The 12,774-nt window shown below is 36.9% G+C and overlaps 1 protein-coding gene across 1 annotated transcript in view; it reads left to right on the top strand.

Annotated features, from left to right (window-relative positions):
• Positions 1–12,430, top strand: part of TBCA (tubulin folding cofactor A) — a 22,968-nt gene extending 10,538 nt beyond the window's left edge. The window contains exons 2-4 of the mRNA XM_058044316.1: positions 2,142–2,247; positions 9,301–9,387; positions 12,115–12,430. Of these exons, the coding sequence (XP_057900299.1) occupies positions 2,142–2,247; positions 9,301–9,387; positions 12,115–12,195 (274 nt within the window). The 3' untranslated portion in view covers positions 12,196–12,430. The remainder of the gene's footprint in view (positions 1–2,141; positions 2,248–9,300; positions 9,388–12,114) is intronic.
• The last annotated feature ends 344 nt before the right edge of the window (positions 12,431–12,774 follow it).

Below are 12,774 nucleotides of genomic sequence, written 5' to 3'. Positions count from 1 at the left end.
TATATAAGCAGTAGAAATGGCTTCATGACATCTAGGGAAAGGATCTAGTACAGGAAATGTCTTCAAATCAGAACTTCTTTAATTGCATTAGATATCAGCATCCCAATCTTACAAATGATAAGCAGAGCATTAACTTAGATAAATCTGAGTTCTGAACAAAGTCCAGCAGGAAATTTGTCACAGAAAATGTTCTCATGTTTCATATTTCCTGTATATATATTTTTAAAAGTAGAATATTTCAAGTTCTTCTTGTGACAGGACAGCTAGTGCAGAAATAGGTCAATAAATACAGATGCAGTTCTCAAGTATGCAGATGTGAGAAAAGTAGGCAAAAGTTCAAAATTAGGTGAGAACATGTAGTCTTCCCCTGTTTGATGAAAGCATACAGACGTGAGGGAACAATCAGTTTGAAAAGTTAGTGTGCATAGGAGATGTGAATGTGAAAATACAAATAATGTCGTGCACCGAACCTTTTGTTTTGGCTAAAATTTAAAATAATGTAAAATATTTCATTCAGAAGTATAAGTTGCCTTTAGTTCCAATGGGGTACACATTTCAATAAGTGAATCACATAAAAACATTGTTCAATCACACCTCTCCCCTTGCTCCTCAAGGGAATTTGCTGTTCTCATTCAGAAAAAAGTTGTCTGTTTCACGGGTTGATTAAAATGAACTTCTAGGTTTTGGAACCTAAAAGTAGCAAAGCAACTCATACTGTCTCGAATTCAATCAGGTAACCTTGATCAAACAATTAACTCGTCCTCTATTAAATCAATATTTACTGATGCTAATAATACTAAGAACTAGTTCCAGTAGTTGGAATTACAGCCACTCATTTAGTGTCTCTATTATTAGTAATTAGGTTCCTGTCTTTCTCCAGTTCTACTTCTCAAAGCTGGTACTTGGCTTCCGTGTAGAAAATGGCCTGGTCTGTTGACCCAGCGTGTGTGCTCTGCACGCAGCTGAAGGTGCTTTGTAAGGCTGACGGCCCTTTCTGGCTGTGTGACTCCATGAGGAGTGAAGCAAGTTCAGGTGCATGCTGCTACAGCCCAACTTAGACTGACTGCTGTGGAGCCATGGCTTTGGGCTATTTTAGCAAATAAACTCTTGTAAATAAGAGGGAGAGTTCCAGCTGTTGCATTATCAGTATATTCTCAGTGGATTTTTGGTCATACAGCTGCAGTGGTGGTTTTGTGGCAGCTTCAGTTCACAGGGGTTCTTGACAGCCCAATAGCATCCTGTCCATTCTCAGCACTCCTAGTAGGGTGCTTAACTGTGACAAATGATGAACTAATTAACACTGATGCACTAATGTGGTCATGAAGCTCTCTATTAGACCTTTATTTATAATGTTTTCATTGTATAATACATTCTTTGCTTTTTGAATCTGATTATGTTCTTTTGGATATTAAATTATCTTCAAACAATCTCATATAGGTTGATCTTACCCTTGTTTGGGGAAGGATTTTTTTCAGATTTCAGGTCTGCAGAAGTATCTCAATGTTTGTTCTGCTCCTCATCCAGCTGAATAGAAATTGTTCCAGTATTTTTGAAATCCTGAAAGATGCTTTGGTTCATATCTAGTATTGCATAATCTAAGATATGCCTAATGAATACGTATGATAAAGTGGGAGATGCAACAGCAAAATTGCAGTAACAAATACTGAAGTTTGATAATGGGATTGCAATGAAATAGTTACAGTAGGACATCATATTAGACTAGCTTAATATTCCTCTGACCTTTAAACTTATTTCTATTACTCTTGAATTTATGCTTGATAGCAAAAAGCATCCTGTTCCCAAGTATGGGTCCATTATTATGATTAAAACATGGATTCCTTTTCCTTTGATAGACAGGAAATAAAGAAAATTGTTGGAATATAAGTTCTGGAGCTATTACTTTTGTCTGTGACCCCCAAACCAGCATCAAGATAAGTGGAGAAAATACTTTTTTTATATTATAGCTGAATTTATCATTTCCTAGATACAGGGGTTTTCTTGCAGTGGTTAAAAGCCTTTTTTTATAAAATTGCGTATTATCTTCTAGGCCTGTAACTTTTGAGTGGGAGGCTGTTTTCACTGATGTAACTTTTTACTGTAATAGAATGAGACTAACACAATGACTTGGTTGTTAATTGCAGGCTGGCAAAAGAAAAAATTATGTATGAAAAAGAAGCAAAACAGCAAGAAGAAAAGATTGAAAAAATGAAAGCTGAAGCATGCGATGATTATGGAATTAAGAAGCAGGTAAACTATCCTAGAACTTGTTTTATAAAATCCTTATTGGTTTTCATTTAATCATAGTCATCTTTAGAGAGAGGAATCTCCTGTACTTTTTTCTAGACTCGTGTTATATAAATATTAGACTATAATTGTGACATAAAAACAGCCATAGAAATTTCTTTAAGATGTTAAATTACAAGGATTATAGTTTATATGTGTGTATATGATTACTTAGTACTTTATGTCGCAATGACTGTCACTCACTAACTGTGTGTGAGGCCATCATGAACTCTTTCTTGGAAGTATGGAGAACCTGTAGTGAATACATGGTCTCAGTGGATGTAGGTAAACCAGGTACTTGCTGCTAACTGGAAATGTTAGAGCAAAATGAGAATGCCCAGAATTTAATATGAAGGGGAAACATTTCAGCTCTTGAGTGTCCTTTTTTACTCACCAGTATCCTTTTGGTAAAATCACAAACCTCAGAGAAAGAAAGCAGTGTGAAGCTGCTGGAGTTTGTAGTGTAGTCATGGATTAGGAGGGGGCATGCTATACTTTGGTCTGCTCAAGAGTACAGTTTAGTGTCACTGTTAAGTATGATTACATTTTTTCTTGGAAGGTTTACCACAAGGATAATGGTTGCAGACAGTTGGTACACACCCCTTTGGGAGAAAAAGTGTCACATCTACTCACAAGAGGAACTTGGGTTTGGGAGATTGGTGTTTATTCTTTACAGAAGTGTGAAATGTCTGTGTTTCACTGTGGTCCTCATATTATTTCAACTAACTATGTTATCTTTTGATAATGTTTTTTGTCCAAGTATTTCCAAGATGTTTTATCTCAAATCTTCACAGAAATCAAAACTGTACTAAAATTATTTTCTCTTTATAGTATAAACATAACCTTCTGGAATCCTGTCTTTATTTTTTAACAATGGAAGAATAGGTTAACAAAATTCAAATACAAAATTAGCAAAATATAGGATAAAGCCTTTTTAGAAGAAGTTAAACCAACTTTTTTAGTAAATTCATATTTAAGTTCATATATCTATGTCCTGCCTTGCTTTTGTTATGCCATGGGAATAAAAAACAAATAAAGAATTTGTATACAAATAAAGATTTGTATTTATGGAGCAGACTTGTCTTCTGCCTCACCAGACTGAGACTTGAAGATCTACAAAACAACAGCCTTTCTGAAGATCTGGTTCTAGCAAGTACTAATGAGTTCAATACCCATTTTTAGTGTTGCCCATTCATCAGATTATTTGACTGTATCGTGGTATTTCCACAGTGACCTGCAAGATATCATGAAAGTCAAAACCAGTGATGGCTGTGAACTTCTGCTGAAATTGTTACCTACTACTTGAAAGTCTTTCTAGAGACCAATGACAAAAGCCTTCACAGAAAACAGTCTTGTTTCATTCAGAAATTGCCTGATCCACTTTGAAAGCAATCAGATTCTCCAATGACGTTTTCACTTCTTGTTTATTTAGCGCACTTTACATTCTGGAAGTTAATATTTTAGGTTATTAAAAATTTGGAGACTTCAGTGAAAGTTAAATGGTTCCAGGAGAGTTTGCTCAGAACAATATTTTAGATATACAGTAAAAACTTCGAGATCTTTTTCAGAAAAAATACCTGTAGTTCCCCATTTTAAGAATTGCTTCTAGCTAATCTCTAATTCCCATTCTAGGGTGCATAACTCTTAAAATACAGTTGTAATCTTTACCTTGGTAATGAAAAGTAATATTTGGGGAGTGAGAATGAATTCAGTCACTTGTGACTAGGAGAATAGTTTTAACTATTAGTTTAGCTGAGGTATTGACTAAATTGTATATGTGTGTGTGTCTGTGTGTGTGTATTTATGTATTTATATACATGCATAAATCAATCCAAAGTTCAGGCAGGGATTTTTAAAAAACCTAAAAGCAATACTTTCTCTTGATGTAGTACTATTTTCATTTAGCTTTCTAGTTATAACTCAGAACATACAGTTTTACATACAAAAGTGAATACGGAAAATTTCACTTTAAAGTGGAAAATACCATTCTTGCAGCATATGTAGTCTTTAGAGTATGTCTGGTCTGTAATAAGGGATCAGTTCCTTTTTAGAACACTAGGTTTTGATTCAGTATTTTTTTCGTAACTTCTTATGCATTGGGGCAAGTCATGGTTCCAGTGGATTCAAGTCTTCTCTAGCCGAGGCAGTGACCATGTGGGATGGTTGGCAGTTGTTACACAGTAGCCCTCACCTGAACTGTCCAGAAGGACTTGCTTAATAAGGAGCAGATTCAATACCAGGAAAATAAAAAGGACAGTTTTCTTGCAATGCTGTTAGATGCTGAAGATTCCATTGTAGTGTGCAAGAAGACTTTGTTGTGGTAATAAATATTAAAATACTTCTGATTTATCCCACCAGGTGCAAATTCTGCTTATAGTTTCTCTGGGCAGCAAGAAGTAGTGTAGTTCTAAATCCCTGCTGATTTTGTCTTAATAAAGTCTTAGTTTCTACTCAGTTATAACAGTTCTCAATACATGAAGACTTTCCACAGGACTTCATAATACTACTTCAATAGAGAATTTTCACACAGTATCATTCAAGTGCAAACTCTAATGATAGAATCCTGTAGCTTTCTGTGTTACTGTGGTTGTTGATGTTCATATATAAATAAATTTCCTTTCACAGCTCATGCTTTTATTTTGAGACTTGTGAACCGGGGGAAAGCAACACCTCTATGTTTCCTCTCTCTGGGATTGTAGATATACTCTGGTGGTTTTGCTAATTGGCAACATTTTTACTGATAAGTGAGTGGTAAATTTTCTGTTTTTTGAATGTAATTCTACAGTTCCAAGTTACTTCTTGAGTTTTGTTATTTCTAGATGAATTAAAAATCTAGTGGATTTAACACAGAATTTAATCTCTACGTGTCAAAAGTACCTAAGAGTATATAAAGTACATCTTGCTCATACAGTTTTTTTCCAGTATTTGTGAAAACTGCAATATTTCTCTTGCTTTGTTAAGTGAAAGAGTGCCTTCTGAAACAGCTAAAAAGACATGCATTTGGAAATCATTTGCTGCTTTGGAAAATAATGTGAAAGATGGTAATTCACTGCTGATCTTGTTATTGGTGGATTCTTGCTGAAACGAAGGTTGTAATGTTCTAGAACTTTTAAAATGTCTCTTTAGACTCAAAGAAATATTCTGGTTAGTTGGCTTTTTACATGTTTAGCTCTTTCCAACCACCCACCTGATTGGTTCAAAGTTCTTTCTTCTCACAGATTGAGTAAGATTAGATTAAATGTGCTGTTTTACATCAGTTTCGTTATTTGCATAAGTACTTTTTCTGCCCCCTAAGAATAGATGATCTTTGTTTAATATGAATTCTAGCTCTAGATCCTTGGTAAAGTGGCACTGGAAATGCAAGTGAAGACCTAATACTTCTCCTCATATATTTTGACACTATCCTTAACAAAAGCGCTGTTTGTTTACTGAAAGGCCAGCAACTTGGAATTCTCTGTATCAAATACCATACAATATCCCTAGCCTGGTATTAAAGATGCATTCAAACTTGATGAAAGAAACCAAATTATGAAAAGGCATTACTGTGATCCTCCTTTTCCCCTTCTGTTTTCCAAAGAGTGTTTTCCTTCTTATTTAGGCAGATATAGTACCTTTTGGATTCTAGACTTTACGTTTTTACTCTCCTAAAATGATCTGCTTTAGAAGAAACAGGATTGGATCTTAACTGAGAGGAGTTGCAAAGAAAACTCATTTGAAATACCAAGGTATTCCATCTAGAGGGTTTTCTCCTCCTCCATCATGTTTCATGCTAGAGGCAGTAGGTAGTTCATTGTTGACACCCGGCCATTTCTTGAAGCACTCAAGCACTGTGGAAACCAAAGTGCGTTCCCCAGTTTTTTATTGCAAGGTCTTTCAGGAGTCTTTTGATCGATGTATTTGACAACTTGCCTACAACTTGCAAGTGTGCTGTTGTATCCTGTATTTGTGGATAGTTCAAGCTTCTTTTGGGCCTGAAAGCAAGTAGAACTCATAAAATTGTGTTTCCTACAATTCTTGTTTGCATTTATGGGGTTTTTTTGTGTCCATATTCACCTTAATGCTGTATCTCTTTTGAGTTCCCTATGCCTAGCTTCTTGCTACATTATCTATGCTCTACTACTCCATAGATCCCTACACCACAATCCTGGACAAGTACATTGATATTACCAAGGCCCAGTACTTTGATACTACTCCTGTTTACTACTGAGATGAGAAGTTTTGCCATGGTGTGGATTTAAGCTACAAATATGGATTAGCCTACCAGTAGCTTTAGCATGATTATTTATTGTGTGCTACTAATCTTACTTAGTGGGATTACTAAATTTTGGAACCTTTGGTTTTTCTAATACTTAGAGATTACTTTTTTCTTTTAGTCCTTCTCCTTCCACCAGATGTGGCTGTAATCAGTCAATGGATTCTAAGTGCTTTACAGACTTCTTGAGGAAAAGTAGTTCAAACCAGTAGCACTTGTTTTAGCAAACAATTTTCTACGTCTTTTCCTTACCTCTGCCATCTTTGAGTAGATCCATACTGTTAGGATTATCTGTGCAATAGAAAACAGGCAAGTGATTATGTGATAGTATTTAAAAGCTAGACTATATATTCATTTTTTTGTATATAATTGGTACATATATGACATATTTACATTTGTCATGGTTTTTAGCCTACGTTTTCTGTTCAGAACACCACTCCTTTCATGTGAAACTACTGGCATTATAACCTGTAACCCAGTAGTATATCAGGGTGTCCTTCTAAGAGCAAGGAGAACCCCATGGAATTTGTTTGGGGTTTTTTGTTTTGTTTTGGTGTGGAGTTTTTTGTTGCTTTCAAATTATTTGTGGATCTACATATCTCTAAATCTCTTGGTTAGATGTGGGTCAGTTTGGAAAAAAACCCCAAATCAACATACTCTGCTTCTGTTTTTTGAAGCTGATAAAACTAAAATCTCTCCCTCCCTCATTATTATTACTGCATTTTTAAAAGTTATTAAATTGTTCTTATTTCAGCCCACAAGGTTTATCTTTTCTTCCTGTTGTCTTCTCCCACTAGGCTGGAGGCAGGAGCAAGTGAGCTGCTGCCTGATAGTTAATTGCTGGCTGGGGTTAAATAATAGTCTTAAGCTGAAGTTGGAATTGCTCTGGTCTGGTCAGTGGAATTTGAGTTGCTGCAGTGCATGTCACAGGGATGGAAATGGCTGCAGTGCCTGGCATTGGAGTTTGGGTGGCTATCGTGCATGTCACCCTTACAGTTCTGTCTGAAAGTTGGGCAGAATTTGTACAGAATTCAAAGAATAAACACTTTTAAGAATCCAGTCAAAAAGCTTATATAATTATTTGAACTTTTGACTTTACTATGTATATTTGTAAAAGTAAATAGTCTTATGTGGGAATATCAGCATTTTTTGAAAATAAATTGGTTTATGCAGAAGTTAAATCATAATGGGTGCCCAAAATTCCTGTTCTCCAGGAACAGTCTCCAGCTGTTTGCACCTACTCAATATAGTTTTAGGATTTATCATCTTTCAGATTTTTATTTATCATTGCATCACTGGCACATATAAATAAAACTTGGGTAGCTGTTTGGAAATCAGTCAAATATTGTTTTGAATCAAATTATTTGGGTAGATTTGTTTATTTCTTAGAGCAGGCAGGACTATAGCTTACAGATTCAAGATTTACATGCCTTCCCAGGTCACTTGTCTAGTGGCACATATCAAATAAGTTACTAATTTCATGTTATCTGTTTAACAAGCTTTACAACACACAAATACTTCATATCTGTGTGGTACAAAGAAGTAATTATTGGATATTCTCACTCCTGTAGGTATTCTACTACATAAAGCAAAAGGCATCATATCATGCAGTTTATGGCACACCTCATTCTATGGCTGTTACATTGACTGATTAGAGTGTAAAATTAGAAACTAAAGTTTTTTCTCTCAAAACCAAATGGTCTAAGTGACACTTAAAAACTTGCTGATACCATCTTGTTACACAAAGCCTTTCTGAATACATAAATGCATTCTTAACTACAGCTTAACATCCTTTTACAATGACTTTTTGATACAGCAGCATTAATTCTAGCAGGATGGTGCAACATAGGAATGACAGAAAGAAAAAAGCGATTTAAAGAGAAGGCTTTGTGTTGCAGGTTATCCTGAATGGAGATATTTCATATCTAAATATCTAACAGATTTTAATTCCTAAATAGATGTAACGTTACTGAACAACTGTGCACATCTTTTCTTCTCAGTGTTTGGTGTTCAGATCCAGAAATGCTGCATGAAATAAATGTTCCCTTTCTTAAAACTGACGTTGTTTTCTTTAGGAGGTGGCAGGATTTTCAGATTCAGTGGGGTGCCAGTTTAGTAATTTTGTTCAAAGTGCATGGTGAGAATAATCTTTCTCCTAAAATGAAGCACAAGGATATGTAATAACTTTTTATGCATGATAAGCATCAAAAATATGAGCCTGCTGGTCTTTACTTTTCATTTTTCTTTACCTTTGTCTTTCAGTCAGAGCCTCCTGCAGTCTGCACACAATGTGATCAATAACTCAATAACTTTTTTCATGCAGTAATTATCTCTATGGGGTATTATCTTTTTCTTTATTACCCAAAAGATGCAGGAGATATTTATATAACCAGCTGATCCCCTTTTGGATGAAGCTGCTTCATGACAGCAGGAGAAAGTTTGTTCTAAATAGACTTTTTAACAAATGCTGAAAACCTTACTAAGCTGTACTTTTTGGCCAAGGGAAAGATTATTCTGAATACTGTCTTGCACTTAATACTTGATATTCAGTTAAGCATAGAGTAAATGGAAATGTGCTCTAAATTAACAGAGTTTTAAGCAATTATGCTAAATGAATTCTTACCCTGTTCAGAAGATACGTGCAATTCTTCTGAAGTTCCTAGATACTGACTAGATTGTTGATTTTTCAGAGTAAAACCTTATCCTACAAGATAATGTTTCTATCTGGAGCATATTCTAATTTCATTGTCTTCTGATTTTCACAGATCGAGATCTTACAAGAATCACGAATGATGATTCCAGACTGCCAACGCAGACTAGAAGTTGCACATGCAGAGCTTACTCAACTACTAGTGAGTATTGCATCACACCCCAACTGATGAAAAAGTGCTGCAGTTCCTGGATAAACAACTAGAGCAAATAAAAACTGGATTAAAGAATTTTCTGTACGTCCCAAGACCAGCATCCTATAAGATACCAGTATTTTGCTTTAGATAGCAGTCTTTGCAGACTTTCAGTCTGTGGAGACTGTGTGTGTTCGAAGCTGTCCTTAATGTAATGTACGTTGAACATACACTTATCCCAGGCTGTGAAAATAGACTCAGAGCTCCTGTGCTAGTTCCCTCGTCAGAAAAATCAGTTCACCTACTTTAGGTTTTACAGATAGTATAAATGTATGTAATATGCTTGTATGGAACTGAAATTGTCAAGTACTTTGGTTACTACTCCTATTATGCTATGGACAGATCAGAGGAATCCTTGCTGAGTATTGCTTAATGTTTTATTAGTGAAGTGAGCAGTACTGCCCTGCTTTTTAAGATAAAAATACCTTTAGGAATAAAGAGTATGTTGTACAAATAGATTCACTGAACCTATACTGTTTGGAGATGATAATGCTTATTCTAAAAGCTGCCTTCTCATCAAGAATTCAGCTACACATGTTGGTGCACAATAAATGGTATTGTGAGGCTAAAAATAAACATCCTAAATTATGTCCCAGATATAGTGATGGCTAAAATGCAAATACTTTTTAAATGGAAAAGTCAAGGTGTCCTAATCTCAGGTAGTCTGCCTCTACTGTTTGCCAAAATGAATTCTCAGTACCTGACAGGATTTAGGGTCTTCTTGTCACTCAACTAGTTACTGAACAGTTAGTCTAAATTTCAGTGGTGTGCAAAAATGGTGCTGTTGATCCATAGTATGCAAACCTAAAACAAGGAATGGGGACAGTTACTATTGCTGTTAAGAATTTGGAAGTCTTCATGTGTTTCTTTCTGTGCTTAGTTCACCTTCAATGCATTTATTGAAATGTACTGTATCCTAGTATGTTTTTCAGTTGTCAGTCTACTTAAGCATTTTTCTAAGAGTACTCTTAGAGTAATCTGAAGAGTAATCTGAAGTTTGTTCTTACTCGTCCCTTGGTTTTAGATATTCAACACTTACCAAATAAAGGTGTGCATAGGTCAAATCCACCTGCACATGACAGCCATTATCAGGGACCTTAAGCAGGACAAAAGAATTTACCTGTGCTTTGAGTAACATAGAATGTGTGTTTTCAAAAATTATATAGTCCTCATTTCATAGAACGGTTTGGGTTGGAATGAACCTTCAAAGATCATCTGTTCCAACTCCCTTGCAATGACCAGGAACATCTTCAACTACATCTGGTTGCTTAGAGCCCCATCCAGCCTGACAATGAGTGTTTACGTGGACATGATGCCTACCACCTCTTTTGGCAACCTGTCCCAGTTTTTCACCACCCTCCACTGTAAAAAACTTCTTTTTATTTAGCGTGAATCTATTCTCCTTTAGTTTAAAACCATCACTGTTTGTCCTGTTACAACAGGCCCTACTAAAAAGTCTGTCCCCGTCTTTCCTGTAGGCCCCCATTAAGCACTGAAATGCTGCTGTGAGGGCTGCCCAGAGCCCTTCTCTTCTCCAGGCTTTACAAGCCCAACTTTCAGCCTGTCCAGAAAGGAAGGTGCTCCAGCCCCCTGATCATCTCTGTGGCCTCCTCTGGACTCCTTTCTGCAGGAAGTCCCTGTCCTTGCTGTGCTGGGAGCCCTCAGCTGATGCAGCCCTGCAGGTGGGGTCTCAGCAGAGCAGAGCAGAGGGGCAGAATCCCCTCCCTGCCCTGCTGCCCACCCTGCTCTGGGTGCAGCCCAGGACACGTGTGGCTCTCTGGGCTGGCAGTGCCCGTGGCTGGGGCATGTCCAGCCTCTCAGCCACCAGCACCCCCAATTCCTTCTGGGCAGGGCTGCTGGGATCTGTTCATGCCCGGCCTGTGCTGGTACCGGGCCTGCTCTGACCCACGGGCAGCGCCTTGCCCTTGGTCTTGTTAAAACACACGAATTTTTCCATGGGCCCTCTTCTAGAGCTTGTCCATGTTCCTCTGGATAGCATCCCATTTCTCAGTTGCATCAGCTGAGCTACTCAGCTTGGTGTTATCTGCGCATTTATGGACCTTACTTTCTGTGTCATTAATGAAGATATTAAATAACACTGGTCAGCGTACAGTGTCCTAAAGGACACTGCTGGTCACTGATCTCCATCCAAACATTGAGTCACTGACCAGTTCTCTGGCTGTGACCATCCAGCTAATTCCTTATCCAGTGAAGAGCCTCCCCATCAAATCCACTTATTTTCAATTTAGAGAGAAGGATGTTGTGGGGGACCATATAGTCCACAATGATCAATCCCTTTTTTCAGTCTTTAAGGACTTTACCTGACTGCCATGACTTTTCAAATGTCATGGAGAGAAGCATGGCAACTGCATCAGGCAGTTCCTCCAGGACTCTGGGAAACATCTTTTCAGGTCCAACAGACTTAGGTACCTCACATTCAGGTTCCTCAAGTTGTCATGAACATGATCTTTACTTACAGTGGGAGGGACTTGGCTCTCCCAGCCCCTCTTTCGTAGTTCATCCACTTCAGAGGTGTAAGAAGATGCTGCCAGTAAGACAGAAATATTGTTTACTACCTCAGCTTTCGCCTTATTTGTTAGCAGTTTTTTACCTTCTTAAATTTAATTCCACAACAGTTATTTTCAGGCTACTCAAAAATGTTGCTTTTGATTACAGGAAAATGAAAAAGAATTGGAAGAAGCTGAAGAGTATAAAGAAGCACGTTCCATACTGGAGTCAGTGAAGCTGGAAGCCTAGCTGTTTTCCAGTTCTCTCCTTACATGCATTGGCACGGGGTCCATTCCACAGTTTCATTTGACTATGGCTCTACTACTTTTGTTAACTTGCTAAAGTTCCCTTTATGCAAACTGAGCTTTCTCTAACTGCAAGGTGCATCAAATAAAGAATATTCTGAAACATTTGTGTGTTCCATATTTGGGCAAAATAGATATATTTCCAGTTCACCTCAATTAAAAAAAAAAAAAAAAAAAAAGAGAGAGAGCCCATTTAAAGTAAGTGTATTAGTTAATATAGACAACTTAAATCTGAACAGTTCAGGTTAAGAAACAAAGTTTGGCTATGTGAGGGACCAGTAATTACTTGAGAATGAAACATCTTTATAGAATAGTTTGGGTTGGAAAGGTTCCATCTAGTTCCACCCCCAACATGGGCTTCAGAAGCACCTTATATTTGAAATAATATACATTACAGCATAAAAATCTATACTGAAAGAGAAGGTAGAGCAAATTACCCTTCCCAGTCACCTACCTTTTTTTTATGGTACAATTTTTCTGTAGTTTTATCAAGTATGTACTCCTTGTTTATCTTTGAGTCCAA

The sequence above is a fragment of the Melospiza georgiana genome, chromosome Z (genome assembly GCF_028018845.1).
Source record: "Melospiza georgiana isolate bMelGeo1 chromosome Z, bMelGeo1.pri, whole genome shotgun sequence".
NCBI lineage: Eukaryota > Metazoa > Chordata > Aves > Passeriformes > Passerellidae > Melospiza > Melospiza georgiana.
Note: the sequence above shows the minus strand (reverse complement) of the source record. Positions and strands in the feature narration are given on the sequence as shown.